At 31.7% G+C, this 17,646-nt stretch overlaps 2 protein-coding genes across 2 annotated transcripts; both read left to right on the top strand.

Annotated features, from left to right (window-relative positions):
- Positions 1-335: 335 nt before the first annotated feature.
- Positions 336-2,227, top strand: LOC114386317 (gibberellin 2-beta-dioxygenase 1-like). Its single transcript, XM_028346283.1, has 3 exons — positions 336-900; positions 1,013-1,358; positions 1,796-2,227. The coding sequence occupies exons 1-3, from the start codon at positions 488-490 to the stop codon at positions 2,033-2,035; spliced, it is 999 nt and encodes a 332-aa protein (XP_028202084.1). The 5' UTR covers positions 336-487; the 3' UTR covers positions 2,036-2,227.
- A 13,823-nt stretch (positions 2,228-16,050) lies between these two features.
- LOC114387386 (glutathione S-transferase 3-like) lies at positions 16,051-17,295 on the top strand. The gene is made up of 2 exons (XM_028347566.1): positions 16,051-16,474; positions 16,640-17,295. The coding sequence occupies exons 1-2, from the start codon at positions 16,160-16,162 to the stop codon at positions 16,976-16,978; spliced, it is 654 nt and encodes a 217-aa protein (XP_028203367.1). The 5' UTR covers positions 16,051-16,159; the 3' UTR covers positions 16,979-17,295.
- Positions 17,296-17,646: the final 351 nt, after the last annotated feature.

Here is a 17,646-nt window from a genome sequence, read left to right as displayed (position 1 = left end):
CAATTGATAATCCTAAACTAATTCTTCAAATATTAAAATAAATTTAAAAGATTGGTATTGTTTCAAAATGAATCTATAATATTTTAACATATATAATTTCATACAAAAAGGTTTAACTCAGTTGGTTGAACAAACTGTATGAGTAACTGTCTTTGATTCATACAGGTTAAAAAAATCCATACACATTGACTTACATATTAGATTATAATTAACACATGCTTAAAATAGATAATTATCTACCAATATCACATGACGTCTCACATTCAAAATTAGACATTAATTGAATCATCATGCTTTCCTCTCTCATTCTTTTTCAATGCCCCACCAATATTTGGGTATAAATACAAGCATCCTTTGTTCAAAGCCTCATCAGGCATCTTCTCTTTCACTTATTCATCGACTCTCCAAAAGCCCTTTAAACCCTTATATTCATAGCTCATCCTTTCCCCTCCCTTCACTCTACATCTTAACAACCCAAAAAAAAATAATGGCAGAGCAATCAGGAAGAAAAGTGGTGGTGTTGTCCAAAGCAACAACAGAACAATACTCTAACATCAAGAATTGTATGCCAACCACATTCTCCTCAACAATTCCCATAGTGGACCTCTCCAAACCCGATGCAAAGACCCTCATAGTGAAGGCTTGCGAGGAGTTTGGATTCTTCAAAGTCATCAACCATGGTGTCCCCATGGAAGTTATATCTGAATTGGAATCTGAAGCCTTCAAGTTCTTTTCTTTGCCACTCAATGAGAAGGAAATAGTTGGGCCTCCTAATCCATTTGGGTATGGTAACAAGAAAATTGGACGCAATGGGGACATTGGTTGTGTTGAGTACCTTCTACTCAGCACCAGTCAAGAACACAACCTCTCTCTTTATGGCAAAAACCCTGAGAAATTCAGGTATCATACTAAAACATAACTACTATGAACCAATTTATACATATATAAATAAATTAAGAAAGTTATGGTAAAAAAATTATTAATCTTTTCTTTTGTTTTTGCTAAATTGTAGGTGTTTGTTGAACAATTACATGTCTTCTATAAGGAAAATGGCATGTGAGATTCTTGAGTTGATGGCAGAAGGGTTGAAGATTCAGCAAAAAGATGTGTTTAGTAAGCTTTTAATGGATAAACAGAGTGACTCTGTTTTTAGGGTGAATCATTACCCTGCTAACTCTAAAATTCCTGTGAATGATCAAAGCTTGATTGGGTTTGGAGAACACACCGACCCACAAATCATTTCTCTACTTAGGTCAAACAATACTTCAGGCCTTCAGATTTGTCTTAAAGATGGAGATTGGATTTCAGTCCCACATGATCAGAAATCTTTCTTCATCAATGTTGGTGATTCTCTCCAGGTACAACACAAAGCATGTTATTGGTGCATACCAAAAAGTTAAATGAGAAAATTATATTTTTCCTTTTTCTTATTTCTTTCCTATTTCTAAGGATAATTTAAAAAAATAAAAAAAGTAAATACAAATCCTCCTTTTGAGTACCTTTTTTGAAAATGTGTGTCCTCAAATTCCGGTCGATTTGTTGATTATTATATTTCCAGTCGGTCATTCAACTCTCTCCTTGTTACCATGAAAAAGTTCAAAAAGGAAGTTGAAAAAGAGGTTTCAAAAGTTTTGCTTTCACGTCATGTTAGTGCAAAATAATATTTTATTCAAAAGGGGTTTGTCATATAATTTTGATATATTTATGTATCATGGTTAATTACTAGCACTCTAACATGTTAATTGTGTGTTTTTATCTCCTTTTTTCCTTGTTTTTGGTTGGTGCATCAAAATAGGTTATGACCAATGGACGATTCCATAGTGTGAAACATAGGGTTTTGACTAATGAATTCAAGTCCAGGCTCTCTATGATTTACTTTGGAGGTCCACCTCTTGATGAGAAAATAACACCATTACCGTCTATCATGAAAGGGAAAGAAAGTCTATACAAAGAATTTACGTGGTCCGAGTACAAGAATTTTACTTATGGTACAAAATTGGCTGATAATAGACTTGGACATTTTGAGAGAAATTAGCTTCACAATGTTATAGGATTATGAGTGCTTTTTTGTTTTGTTTTTCACTCCTTTAAAGTTATTTATCATTTAGAATAAAGTCTCCATGTACAAGGTCAATCTCGTGACAATGTGTGACATAGACATCTGTCCATTATGACATTGTAATGGGAGGAACACCTCTTTAACAATAAAAATGCACTCAGGAAAAAACTCTACCTCTTAATTGTGTTTCGTGAAATACCCTCAAGACCACCTTCTCCTAGAACACATCATTCTATGTTTATGCCAAAGGTGAAATGATGGAATATCTTTTTTAGTGTCCGGCGAATGAAAAGTCCATTTTGACATACATTTAAATCATTGCACAAGTTAGAAAACTGTTTGAAATTCTCACAGTTTTGCTTTTACTTCATTGCTTCAATTTTCTTTGTCAAGTATATTTTAGAATTGATTGTTGCTTCATTGTAAGGTCGTCACCTAACTAAACTAAAAGAACACAAAGGAAAAAAAAATGTCTATCTTGTAGGCAACTCAGGGCAGTCAAGTCTAAAACTCACAAAAACTATAAAATTTAGGTGAAAAATGATGAGAATTACACCAATTTAGAGCATTATGGTGCGGGGATAATGAATACTAATTTAGGTCTAAATTGGCAATGAGAAGTAAATTTTATAGAGCAATTAGTAAATGAGAGATGTAACAAAAGGTAGGAAGTATTAAGCATTGACATGTAAGCAAAAAAACTGATGTGGCACACACACAAAATATATATATATATATATAAGGAAGTTTGAAGTTTTTTAAATCGTTGAATTGATAAATATTAATTAAGGATAGAATTTTTTACACACATAGGTCTATTTTTTAATTTAATTAATTTACAATATATTTCATGAATAATAAATTTTTATAGACTTACATGCCTACATATCTATGTTGACCAATTTAAAATAAAATAAAATATTATTTTTTACAAAAGTTTAAAAATTACTCAATTCCTTTATTCAATACATTTCACGATGGTTCTCAAAATAACCATCGTCAAAAACACGAGATTTTTAAGACGATTATTAACTCATAACCATCTTAGAAAGTATACATTCTAAGACAGTTATTACATCACAACTGTCTTAGAAAGCATGTTTTGTCAGGTTATTACAAACAACCGTCTTAGAAAGCATGCTCTGTAAGACTTTCTAAGATGGTTGTTTATAATAATAGTCTTAGAATTTATATTTTCTAAGACGGTTATTACAAACAACCATCTTAGAAAATTTGGTTTACGGTGTGTGTATAGAAGAATCCTTAGCCCAAGCTTGGCCAAGGAAAGTGTATTTTGCATCAGTACATGACATAAGTAGATATAAAATATTATATGCGATTAAATATTGTCAAACAAACTATTCAAAAGATTTATAAACTATATGTATGACTATTTGTGCACAACTCATCTAAGCAAGGTACAAAATGTAGTTACACTAATCATAACTTAACTCATCAGTAACTGACTAGTGGCAACAACTTGGGTACATCTAAACAATGTAGGCATTATTGTCCTCTGAATGAATGACATACTAAGATCAAATTGTTAGGCATAAAGGTTTATACGTTACCTTTTTATGAATGTTCCTATCATGATACCCTGCTTCGTGGATCTGATCTGGCACCTACAAGGAATGTTAATTTTCATTACTTTCTAACTCAACTACAAATAGAACAAACAAGTTTGTCTATGGTTATAAGAGAAGGAAGAATGAATGAAAAGAGGCTAACCACTAATAAAAGGATATCTTACCATAACTACTACACAAACATAATTATAATGACACAACTACTAACTGATGACACCCTAATGCCAAGCTAAAATTATGTCATAGTCACACCAATAAAAACAGAGAATTAGTAGTTTCAGAGCATTTTTTGCTCTGCTCAGAGTTGAACAATGAGATGTCTGTATGAAGCATAAACAATTCTTTTAAACGCACAAATCCTTCTAAAATATTCAACAAGCTATAATAACCAATAAATGAATTATTATGTATATGTAAATATATTAAATAAGCATGTCAAGGTATAAAAAAAATGATAAAGCGAGAGAATTACCTGGTCCTTAATTTCTTCTCCTGCTTTCCTAGTGAACAATGCCTCTGACTCAAGTACCGAATACAAGAATCAGAGACACATTCAAAACACATGCATCTTAGGTACAAGTACAATAAATTATGAGGATACATTATATATTAATTCAGAAAGATAACACAAAAATGTGTAACAATAATAAATAATAAGTTAATAATAAAACAATCACAATAGTGAAGCTTATATATGGACATTTTCTCTCTAACAGATCTGCATGATTCACATTTGTCGTAAATGAATATAATCGATGTCCCACCCATGACTGTTTGAGGGAAAACTCGATGCTCATCGACACTACTAAAAAAAGGCTTTTTACGGCACGCATTTGACATCGGTCGTAATAAACCCGTCGTAGTAGGGTGACCGGTGTCATTTTTGTAAATATATTACATTTTTAAGGGCCATATGCACAGCGCGCGACTGATACAACGACGTTGATTGGGAAGACCGTCTTAGTAGGTTACGAAGTAGGTTATCTAAGACAGTGTATTTGTAAACACTGTCTTAGAAATAGTGATTATCAAAGATGTTTTTGCACACCCACTGTCATTAACATTGAGCTTCATATATGCCCCTTTTGCACGCTAATTGAACATGCCCACCTCGCTCGAGCTCGCTCCAAGTTTGTCTGAAAATTATGCTGTTAGCCCCCCCGTCGAGTGTTTGCCTGCATCTCCGTTGCACCACCGTGACCTCCGCTGAAGGAAGCTAGCGTACATTGTCGCGCGTCCATGTGGTCTCTGCATCGCATGTTGTCGCGCCACCGCAAGCTACGGTGGTGCCCTTTTCAGAGTTGTCATGCCCTACAACTACTGTTCAAGGTAAGCTTGTCGATGTTTTTGTTTTCTTGTTTGGTGTTGAAGAAGTTAGTATATTAAGGGTTTAGTGAAGTTGGAATGTTCTAACTTGTTGTGGAATTGTTGACTTGCCCTAAGAAAGTCATGTTTGAATGTATGCGTATAGGATTTCAAGAAAAATAACTTTAAATGATAAGGGTTACTCTTTTGATTATTAGCATTGTAATTGGTTGTGCTTGTACATTTATGGCGAACATCGTATTAGCATGAAATTTTACCAGGTCCGTATTCTTCATGTATGCGAAATGTCGGGCTCATAATTTGTGTACTGCAACCCGAAATGACTGCGCCTACTGGTGGTTTGATTCCATAAATGGGTTAAATTAATAGGCATTAGAGAATAGCATAAATGGGTTTGATTCCTGGCCTCAAAGCAACATAGGGAATGCTTTTAAGTTTTAAGTGTTTCATAAGACAAAATAGTAATGATTAATATTAAAAATGCTAACTCTGGAATACAGTAAATTCTGCTGAAAGTAAACTTAAGCTACATTGTTCCAACATTATACAAAATATTACATAAACATAACTCTGAATAAAAATATAGACAATGAAGAAACAAAATGTGATTTTAAGTTAAAGTAGTCAATTTTTTCCTTTATGATAAATTGTTTTATCAAGAATTAAAAGGCACAGGTCAAGCAAGGGCCTCAAGAAGCATGGCTCTTTAACCTGATGTATATGTAGAACTTCTGGTATGTGCCTAACAGACAAGATCCCAAAATATCAAGTTGGTGGAATCTAGTTCCATATTTTTTGGTAAATGGATCGATACATATAAAAGAGGTAGTTTGACTTGTTACTATTTCTTTCACCCACAAAGTTGAACCCTACACAGGGTTCATTGGATTTGTGAAATGTGTCAAATAGAAAGTAGAAACATGATGCAGGATTACTCAACAGCTCAAAATGGTGTTTTTTCTCTTTTTCTTGTGATCACTCATGTCGAATCTGTCAACTCTTTTCAGGAGCATATAAGTTGAAAGACATCTTCGAATTCACAACAACATGACTTCTGCAATTTCATATGTAGCTTGTGCTTGTAGAGGTCATTATGTTTTTGTTCATAAAAATAATACAAAATTGAATATATCACTTCTGCAATTTCATATTTGTGTTTGTTGTTATTTGTCCTTCATTTCATACAAATAAGAGTCAATCTAAATTAGAATTTTGATATTCCATATTACCTCCTGGTTTAATTTACCCTTGAAATAAATTACATGAAAATCTTATCTCACAACTTATAACTGGAAGTTACCATTTTTCGATTTTATTTAATCAATCATCTTCTACTTACTGCATTGTTTTTATTTGAACCATGTTGTAATTATCTAAATATTGCTATTTGTTTTGATATGTTCATCAATATAAATGTAACTTATAAAAAAAAAACCAAATTTGAATTTATATATATAATGTTATTACTTTGTTGTACACAATTACTTTAAATGAATAAATTTTTTTGATGAATAAGTTTAGTTTCATTAAAGTAAGATTGGTAATACTAATCATAATTTATTTGTCTTTATTCATAGGTTTTAGATAATTTAATATAATATAATTATGTGTATTGTTAATTATTAATATAATTAACTTACATTTGAACTGCTTATTGATAATTGTTTTTATTGGTAATCATTATTTATCATTTTGTTGCTTAAGAATATAAAATTAAATTAACTAAAACCATAATATATATAGTATACAAATTATATGTAGTTCTTATTTACAATAATCATTTTTATAGTTTCAGCTTATACATAGATTTTACTTAATTTAATATTATATTTAATTATTGTTATTTATTAATGTAATTAAGTTACATTTGAACTACTGGTTGATAATTATTTATCATTATGTTGCTTATTTATATAATATTAAATTAACTAAAACCATAACATATAGTTCAAAAAATATATTTACTTATAATAATTAGTTGACAATAATAATTTATCAATTTTCAGCTTATACTTAGGTTTTAGTTAATCTAATATTATATTATTACGTTTATTGTTAATTTTTAATATAATTAGCAACATTTTAAATAGTTTATTATTAAATAAAATCTAATTTTTTAAAAAATAATTATTTTTTTCTACGTCGATACTTACTTCAGCAATGACGTAGAAATACGCACTTTCAAAGACGATACTAACGTCAGCACCGCCTTTGAAAGCGGGTATTTTTACGTCGGTGTTGTCGTAAGCACCGACCTAGAAGTTATTGTTTCGACGTCGTTGCTAACGTAATCAACGTCTTCGAAAGTGAACTTTCTACCACAGTGATGATGTCAGCCCCGTCGTAGAAATACTTGATTTCTAAGTCGGTGCTTACGCCACCTCCGACATAGAAACCACGTATTTCTACATCTGTGTTGATGTCATCACCGACGTAGGAATCAAAGCTTTCTAAAACGGTGTTTTGACAACCGTCGAAGATAGGTGCGAGGTCTACAACAATGCCATAATCAAAGACAGGCCTCCACCATCGTTGAACATTGCTTTTGACCAATGTAAAAAAGCTTTTTTTTAGCAGTATCCTTAGTCTCGCAACTGATCTAAATTAGCAAAACCAACATGATGTTTACGGTCTACAAAACCCTCATGCAAAGATGCTAGAAGTTGTGTGCCCATATGTACATCTTCTTTTACATAAAACGTTATAGATCATTTACTCCAACCAAGTATTTATTTTAAATTTTAAATTATAATTTATGAGGATTAAATATTTCCAAAATCAATTATAGGAAGAAAAAAAAATCTTATTTTGGTTTCTCCTTCCTCATCGCCTTTCAATTCAAATTAAACATAAAATTAAACAATCAAAATCCCAAATACAACATCATCAGAATCCCAAATCTATAACCCATATCAACAAGTTCAAGTTTAGTCTTAATATACATGTAGTATCAACAGGGTTATGCAGCTAGCTAATACATGAAATAGGTTGCAACATCTATCAAAAAGAGATAAAAAAATTCAAAACAAATATTTATATTTATCGTATTACATCACCCTTACACCCATAACAACCTTCAACCTGCATGTCAAAAATCAAACAAGTGTTAATAGTAGATCCCAATAGAACGTGATGCCACACCACCACCACCAAAGGATGACCTTCAGATCACAAAAACAAAATAAAAACTCAAATTCAAATCAAAATTCAAACAATTCCAAATTGAAATCAAAATTTCGAACATGATCATTGGATCAAATTCAAAGCACAAATCAAAATTTTAAATAAAAAAAATCTCAAAATCACAACCCAGAGCATAAACCAAATTTCATCCGATGAGCGCACATACCACAGCGGAGTTGGAATCACCACCATCGGCAGTGCGTGACCTAACCACGACCAGCAACGCACGACCATCGTGTCGCCACCCCAACCTTGACACAAACCCCACCACCATAACCCTAACAACCCAGACCTAGAAACACAACCTTTGAAGGAAGAGTGATTGTTGTTGTACTTGGAGAGAGAACAAAAAGGAAAAAGAGAGCGGCCAGAATTCGCCTTTGGCAGCGTGCATAGTGGTCTATGGCAATGGGTTCAGAATAAGGAGACTGAATCCACTGTATCCAAGGCCATATCTACCTTCATGAGGGACGCAAGTTGACGAGGGGGTTGCCGGCGGCATCATCGATCAAGACATGGTGGTGCAGTCTTGGGTGGAGGATGTCTCAGATCTGGGTCTTGTGGAGAAAAATCATGATCATTTAAGGGAGAAGAAGTGATTCTCCAAGACGTGGTGGTGCAGTCTTGAGTGGAGGATGTTCGGGTTTCCCTAGCATGGGCATTGCTCTTAACCAACTGGACGTCCTTGATTCAAGAATCGCCGGTGTAGGGTCCGACGGTGATGTTGGAGCCGGGAAGGACCGTGGAGTCGTCGACCTCGTTGGGCTCAATGCTTGGAGGGATCAATAGTTGGGATTCAAAGGAAGAAGAAGGAAGAGGGTTGGTGGTGGGGGTTTTGGAGGGATTACTTGAATGGGAAAGAGGGTGGCGAAAGGAGAAGAGAGAGGTGAGGGGTTTTAGAGGCGTTCCTTGAATGGGTTGCGTGCGACATTAAAGGTTATATAGCTAGGGCTTTTTTTGTCTTCAGAATTACGACGGTTTTTTACTGAAACTCGTCATAAATTTTATTAGATATAACATTCTAAGGCGGTTTTCAATAATCGTCTTAAAATATGTGTCATAAAATGCATTTTTTATTACAATAATTACAAAAATACCACCATCTTACTTTCTAAGGCGGTTCCCATAGAACCGTCTTAGAATAGGTTTCGTAAAAAATTAAATTTGTAGTAGTGACTACACTACGCCCTAATTTAATTATATAGACACAAAAGAAAATTCCTAAATGTAAAGTTAAAAATAATATGAACTACTTAAAAATAATTGTAGTGTTTTAAAATAATATCAATTTACTAATTAATTAATTATAAATATCATTGTTTTAAACAAATTTAAAGAGAAAAACTGCTAATTAAGAACATGGAACTATATATAAACACTGAATGAATTCAAGGCCATGAGAAAAAACAATACCAAGAAGATCGAGATAAGGCTAGACCTGGTAAGCAGATTCACAAATCGAGAAAAACTCTGGTCTTATACAATTTTAAAAGTTCAGTTGTTGGAGTCACAATGATTACATCTGGGTCGCCACTTACATGCAGTAGCGTTCAAACAAATAATATAAACCTACAAAATTAAACCAGAACTTGTATTATTCTAATGTCCTAGGGGAAAACTACATACATAGAGGGACTGAAACTATATGTTTTTCTTTAAGCTAACTTAAAGATTTAAGACACAAAAGTTACTAATAAAAATAAAAAATATAATATATCAACACAACAGCTTTCAGACCTACATCATCCAAACCTCATTATAGGGGATGCTTCCATTAAGAGGCTAATAAAAATAACAAAAACTTTATATGAACACAACTGCTTTTTTAAGTTTTTGAGCTTCAGTTTCCAATACATCATCAGCTACCCAAACTTGTAAAAATATATCAAATCCCCAATTGTAGCTAACTTAATCTTCAAAGCATTTCATAGGGACCCAAGAGTTATAAAAACCCAAAATTTATAGAACTGAAAAATGTTTTGAAGACAATGCACATGCCAAACAAGCTTCAATACTCATAAGCTAGATAATACACAAACAATAATATACATTCAAAGGAACAATTACCAAATAGTCACAACGTGACAACCTTCATACTCATAAGCTTAATTCAGTCAGTGACGGCGTGAGGGAGACCTTGATGGAGGAGAACTTCGATCGACCTCGAGGGAGAGATTGGCTCAGAACGCACCGAAGCAGAGTCAATAAGTGCACAAGGAAGGGCAGAGTGATGGAAAACTTGGAGAGAGGTCGAGGGAGAATGAGAACCAAGAACAATTGCAAAGAGGTACGACAGAGTGTAGTGGGGAACTTAGAGATAGAGAGGTCGAGGGAGAATGAGAGCGCGCAAAGAATAGCTGCAGAGAGGTAGGGCAACTTTAATTTTGGGAATGAGAACGAAGACGGTTTTTAAGTAAAACCCGTTATAGTTTTAATTCCATAAAATTACAGGATTGCTACCAACGTATATTCTAAGACGAATTTTATTAATCGCTTTAGAATGTCAGTCGTAAAAAATATTTTCATTTCACTAATTACAAAATTGTCACCGCGATACTTTCTAAGACTGTTCCACAGAGAATCACCTTAAAAACAATATCGTAAAATATAACATTTGTAGTAGTGATTCCCTATATTTTCTTATTTATTCTTAAGTATGTATATGCTTGCTTTTTGTGCCGTGTGAATTGTGTTATACCAACATATTTATCAATATAAAACGTTACTTTGAGAGCTTGGTATCTCGAAACTCTTTAGTTTATATTCTTTTAGCCGTTTCATTTTTTTATAGGTAATAATCATTTATAATTTTCCTTTTAAAAAATTATTTATAATTCATTACAGATTGATTAGATTTCCACCCTGCGATGCACGGGGTAAATAGAATGTGTAAGAGAATATTTTTGTATTTTTATTTGAATTTTATTATATGTTAAAAATATTAAAAATTATTGATAAATAAGTATAAGGTAACATGACTATAATACACTAGTGCATAACACATGTACTTGCGAGTAAAGTGACACAACCCTTATACTAATAATATTTTGTTATCAATAGTAACACAACCTTATACAAATGATATCAAAACGCAATAAGTTGATTCTTTTTTAATATAAGTAACATTGAGATATTTGTGGTAGTCTTGTGCGCCACCATCTTCAAACAAGCAAGTGATTTTCATGCCATCAATTGATCTTTTTCTTATATTTTCTTGAAGTAGTGTCAATCTCCTTCAAGCATTGTTATTTGTACTTATTCAGTGACGTGTGACATGTTACATTTGATCATAGACGGGATTTTACGTGCACAAGTAACATTGGTATTGTATCTTGCACTAAGTAATGTGGGCCGTTAGATTTGGTGCTATTAGAATAAGTGATTGAGGTTTGTAAGTGAACCGGGTTGGAAATTTTAATAGTGAGGGGCTGAGAATTGAGTCAAAGATTATGTTCTTACGTGGAAGCATTGGTTTCCTTCCTTATTTTTTTTTTAAATAATCAAATCTCTCCTCGAAAAATGTAACACAATAATAAATTAATTCCTAAAAGATTAAAAATATAAATTTAATATTTGTATTTGTAAAAAATACAATAAATTAATCTTATCGTTAAATTTGTTAGGTATTTTGTTATTAAGTTGTAATGTTTAAGAATCAATTTAACATAAATTATAAAATTTGAGTGTCATTAAATTGTCTGCATAATTAATTTATCACATTTTTTACACGTTTAATGTCTAAATTTAAATTTTTTATTTTTCAAAATTTAATTTGTGAACGTCTCTCACTTTGTGGAACAAATTTAACTATTTATCATTGTTTTTTAATTATAATTTGTTAATATATATAATATAATATCTTACTATTAAATTAATTATTTTATTTAAAGACTTTGATTATAGATATTATAGTATTTAAGTATTTAATTATCTATTTTATTCTGTTTTCATAGTATTCATTACAAAAATAATTACATTTTCTCCTTTTATACAAATATACTATTTTCTATAAATACTTTTTTCTTTTAAAGTCTTCATCATTGAAATAATTATATATTTTTTTTAAACAAAATATTCCATCTTATTTACTTCCTTTGTTAATATCTTTTTATTTTATAATGTATTATTGTTATTTTAAAGGTTATAAATATTTACATTTGTAGCAAATTGACTTCATCGTCATTTCTTTTATATTGATTTGGTTATAATTAATTTGATGAATTCAATATATTTATAATTAACTTTTGTCTATGAGATAAACTTACATTACATAAGAAATTGATAACTTCAATTTTGGAGACTTTTTTTTTTATATAATTTGAGACATATTAATAACTATTTTCCTTTTTTATTACTATTGTACATATATTTTTTTATTGTTAGCTCGAATACAATTTTGGCTTTGAGTGTATGAGTCTAGTTTTGAATCTATAAAACTAAACATCATTATATAAGCTTTGAAAAAGAAAATTAAATATTAAGTTGTACCAAACATTTATCAAAATTTACTTAATAGATTTTGAACTTTTTTTATAAAATAAATAGTTGATGTAAGTTTTTTATTACAAAATTATTTAAGTTATATTTGGTTCCCTTAACTTCTTTTGTTGGGTTCTTCCTTGTCTATTGTTATAGGATTTCCAATTCCCTATTTGACTTGAATTTAGTATTCTCAGAGACGGGCAAAACCAAAAATTTGAATTGAGAGAGGACAAGAATAAAAATAATATAACTTAATAAATAAAATTTTAATTTTTGCGTGTATAAATATATAAAAACTTTAATATTATATATATATATAATATTTTTTATAAATAAAAAATATAACTTAATTTATGTTGGTTCCCCAATCCAATTCTTCTCTTTAGGACTCGACTTTGCCGGCACCTTCTCTACAATGACGCTATCTCACTCTACGAACACGTTTTCTTTGTCGATTGTTCTATATCTCTCGATCTCTCTCATTGCACTGTTGATCCCTCGACTCAGTGCTTGGTGCCACTTTCTGAGACTATACTTTTTGGAGTTGAGAGCTTGGGGATCGATATACATTGTACTCGTATGTTGCAATCACTTCCAACTGTCATCCATCTAACTGTGTAAGACCATCAACATCTGGAAGGCTTGGTGACATTGTTGGACCCTGTTATGTGTCGAATGTGACAATTAGTTTTGTATGTTTTTTGTGGGGTTTGAGGAGCGAAGGACTCACCTCTACAACCAACAACTTTCAGGTACCAACGTCAAAGGAGACCACGATGGTCTCATGCTTGTGGAGATAGAGGAGTACATATAGTTATTGTGGCAGTTAAAGCCTTTATATATCGAAGGAGGATGAGGATGATTCTTACAAGGATCCGCCTTAGATATTGTTTGGTACCTTGGGTCGGGCAGATCTCTGAGACTTAGGTTTTCTTTTGGATGTATCCGTTTTAGAATTTGGTGTACCTAAGTTTAGACAGTCATATTTGTTACAGATTTACATGTTATACTTACTTTCCGACATTTATGGGTTGTAATTACATTTTATTTTCCTGTGACACGATATTGTGGTATTTTTTATTATTATGTATAAAACTATGTTATTTCACCCTTGTATTTAATTATTCTATTGCAAGATTCGTATCTTTTCAAAGGTTGTGATTATTGTAAACTTATTATGAAATTTTTTTAATTGTACTGACTTTCAAGAAATGATGTTAATGTGATTTTATACATTTAATGAGATTTATTAACATGAGTTTTATAATTAAGGTTATCTGCTTATGTTTTTAAAAAATATATATTACTCGAGTTTTGAAGAAGGTATTAATTTATTGACATGTATTTCAAGAATAAATAGAATTGACAAGAGTTTTCCTAGCAATGCTTTGATCTAGAATCTAGGGTGTTACAAATGTTACTAAAACCGGCTTAGTCGCTGACTCGATCGAGGTATTGGATCAATGGGTCAGTGGTCCAACCGATGGACCAATAATTGACCTAGTTTATATATTAAAAATTTATGTGTATGATGTGTTTATTATATATAACTAACATTATTTGATTAAGAGAAGTTCATTCATATTCCATACTCCAAAATCCAAAATAACAATTGAAGTAACAAAGTTGATAATACAAGTACACAAATAATAATTCAATAACACAATTACACAAGTCTATCAATAAGTTTTAAAATGAAAACACGAATAGCATCAACATGACAACATCCATAATTTATATCTAAGGAGCCAATTAATGTTGGGTCAACTTCAAGTGATCCTTGTCTATCAAAAGAATGAGACTCTTCACCAATATTGCTTTCATTTGAATTCACATCTTTCATGGTGTTGTCTGGTGGTTTTGGCACATTATCATCCTCATATTCATCTAGATTTAATTTATTTATGGCAACATCATTATAGATGCAAATTAGCAATTAGCATAAGTACATATGTAGTACCTAATAAATAATAATGTTATAAAGAAACATGCCCATATCAACTAAAGTTGATTGGATGGGTTGTGAGATCATTATGTAAAGCCTCCACCTCTTCACGAGTTAAGAATGGTGGTCACTACTACAACACCCAATTAGAATGGTCATTAAGGGTTTCCAAGTTGATTAGGTCATAATTTTTCTTCCTTAGTCGATTCCTAAATTAATCATAATGTTCATATATCAACAATAAGAAAAATCCAAGCATAATAGTTACACAATCAAAGAATAATCAATATAATAATATATTTGTTGTAACCTTAAGTTGTAAGGAACATAAACAAGGTCATTTAGCTTTTGATGCTCTAGCCTATTCCTTTTTTTTAATGGATGTGTTCAAATGCACTCCAATTTCTTTCAAAACCCTAAGCACAACAAGTTTGGCTTAAAACACAAATATCCAACTTTTGCAAATGTGGAACACTACATCCATAAGAATCCTATCATTGATTTAGAATATTACATATAAAGAAATAAATCAATATAATGAATATATTATGACTCGCTAAAATAAATTAAAAATCAATAATGTTCTATCCACTTGTATATATTCTTATGTCTTCATTTAATTTATCTTGCAACTCATGATCTCCACGTGTATACCTATCATTGAGTTCCAAAATGTCATATTGTGTGTTCTTATGTTTCTCAAATTCTTCAACATTGAATCTACAAGATGGATTTAACCAATAACTAGTGGTATGTTTCTCTTCCATTCTTATCTTTCTTTATTTTATTAAAATATGTATAATATGAATTCTTTAAATTAATGTAGGACAGGTCCCTCTTTTTTTTTCTTTCTAAAATATGTTTGTGATTTCTAATAAATACTTTTTTTTTTTACTATAGCAAATGAATTTTTTTTATCAATGAACAAACATAAAATTCGGTATTTATCATAGACAAAAAATATAAAAGACCAAAAATAAAATTATTATTTTATTAAAAACTTAATGCAAAAATTTTTTTATTAAAAAATAAATAAAAAATTTAAGTATTTAGTAGGGATCGAAATCATATTTTAATTTTTTTTAAATTGCGTTCATAATTTATTAAATTTACCAATTTACCTTTGTAACTGTAAATTGCCCCCATACCCTCAATTTCAATGGGCAGACCACGAAATTAATCAAGTAAAAGATAAATTGATAATTTCAAATCCAATTTGAGCACCGGATTTGTAATTGACCAAACCAATTTTGCAATATACTATTGTTCATCTTTTGCCGTTTCCAAGTGTTGTCAAAAGAACTCTGCTGTAGATGATAAAACGGTATTTAGACACGTAGTTTAGAGGGAATGGAGGAGCATGTGGTAGGTGAATCGAATAGACGTAATGGCAAACGTAATATAAAAGTCTTTTTCAGCTATCTCAACAAGAACATTTGAGAACTATCTGCAAATTTCTTTATTGTAAAAGGTTGTCTCATTATAAATGACCACTTGTCCTGTTATTCCACAACATCTATCTACACTTGTGGCAAGTTCATAACTTCAGTTGGGTTTTGGTGATCCTTTGCAACGATGGCAGACGAGGTTGTTCTATTGGGTACATGGGCTAGCATGTTTGGGATGAGGGTTAGGATTGCATTGGCTGAAAAGGGTGTTAAGTATGAATACAAGGAAGAGAATCTCAGAAACAAGAGTCCTTTGCTTTTGCAAATGAACCCAATTCACAAGAAAATTCCAGTTCTCATCCATAATGGCAAACCCATTTGTGAATCTGCAATTATAGTGCAGTACATTGATGAGGTCTGGAATGACAAAGCTCCCATCTTGCCCTCTGACCCTTATGAGAGAGCTCAAGCCAGATTCTGGGTAGATTACATCGACAAAAAGGTAAGTGCTTTAATTTATTTATTTTTATCGGCAAATATTAGGTAGAATGTTATGTCTGAGGATTCCTTTTTTGTTGTCACGTGATTTCGTTTTTGTACGTGCTTTAATTTGTTGGGTAAGTTTATGATTTTGTAACCAATACTGGTTTTGTGATATTCAATGCAGGTGAATGATACTTGGAGGAAAATGTGGCTTTCTACTGGAGAGGAGCATGAGACATGGAAGAAGGAGTTTATCTCTGTCTTTAAGCAATTAGAAGAGGCACTAGGTGACAAACCTTTCTATGGGGGTGACACGTTTGGGTTTGTTGATCTTGGTCTTATCCCTTTTTATACTTGGTTTTATACTTTTGAGACATATGGTAACTTCAAAATGGAAGCTGAGTGTCCTAAACTTGTCGCTTGGGCTAAGAGATGCTTGCAGAGAGAGGCTGTGTCCAAAACTCTTCCTGATGAAAAGAAGGTCTATGATCATGTGGGATTGAAAAAGGCATTTGAATCATAATAGAGGGATTTCTTGCATCAACCAAATAAAAAATTTGCATTTTAAATAAGGTATTGTAAGGTTTTGTGCATTTGTGTCAGTGGTTTGTTAGGCTTGGGTTATTCGTGGTTTGCTAGACACTTTGGTGTGCCTTCTATGTACAAGATTATGCTGAGGGATGAACGCTTATGATGAATAAATTCTCATTTTATTAGGCATCCAGCAGTTCTTTCTCTTACTAGTCAAAACTATCGTTTCAGTTTTCTTTTATCTCTGGAGCATGTTGAAGTGACTCAATCTCTATGTTAGTTAAATAAATCTCTCAATTTTGTGTTTCATATCTTGAAGATACAAGAACGTGTTACATCTATAATATATGGATTCAACATTAGAAAACACCCCCTCATACAATTTGGTAGGTTTGTAAAAGTTAGCTTTAAACAAGCCAGATAGTAAAATTCTGTTTGGTCCAACTTATTTCAATCTCTCTAATGAGGAGTCCTAGCCCTTTGTGTTGAAAATTTTCCTCATAATGTATTAAATTTACCAATTTACCTTTGTATCAGTGAATTACTGTAATACAGTTAATTGAATAATTTCAATTGACCGATCACAAACTAAATCAGTTTTCATATTCAATTTGGATGGATCTGACTTTTTTGCTGTCCCTTTTCAAGCTATTTCCGTGT

This window comes from Glycine soja, chromosome 15, assembly GCF_004193775.1.
Source record: "Glycine soja cultivar W05 chromosome 15, ASM419377v2, whole genome shotgun sequence".
Lineage (NCBI taxonomy): Eukaryota > Viridiplantae > Streptophyta > Magnoliopsida > Fabales > Fabaceae > Glycine > Glycine soja.
Note: the sequence above shows the minus strand (reverse complement) of the source record. Positions and strands in the feature narration are given on the sequence as shown.

Bases quoted from the DNA above. Each gene is read 5' to 3' on its own strand.
- LOC114386317 (XM_028346283.1), top strand. From the start codon at position 488: ATGGCAGAGCAATCAGGAAGAAAAGTGGTGGTGTTGTCCAAAGCAACA. The intron at 901-1,012 runs GTATCATACTAA...GCTAAATTGTAG, and splicing joins AAAAACCCTGAGAAATTCAG to GTGTTTGTTGAACAATTACA. The intron at 1,359-1,795 runs GTACAACACAAA...GCATCAAAATAG, and splicing joins ATGTTGGTGATTCTCTCCAG to GTTATGACCAATGGACGATT.
- LOC114387386 (XM_028347566.1), top strand. From the start codon at position 16,160: ATGGCAGACGAGGTTGTTCTATTGGGTACATGGGCTAGCATGTTTGGG. The intron at 16,475-16,639 runs GTAAGTGCTTTA...TATTCAATGCAG, and splicing joins TAGATTACATCGACAAAAAG to GTGAATGATACTTGGAGGAA.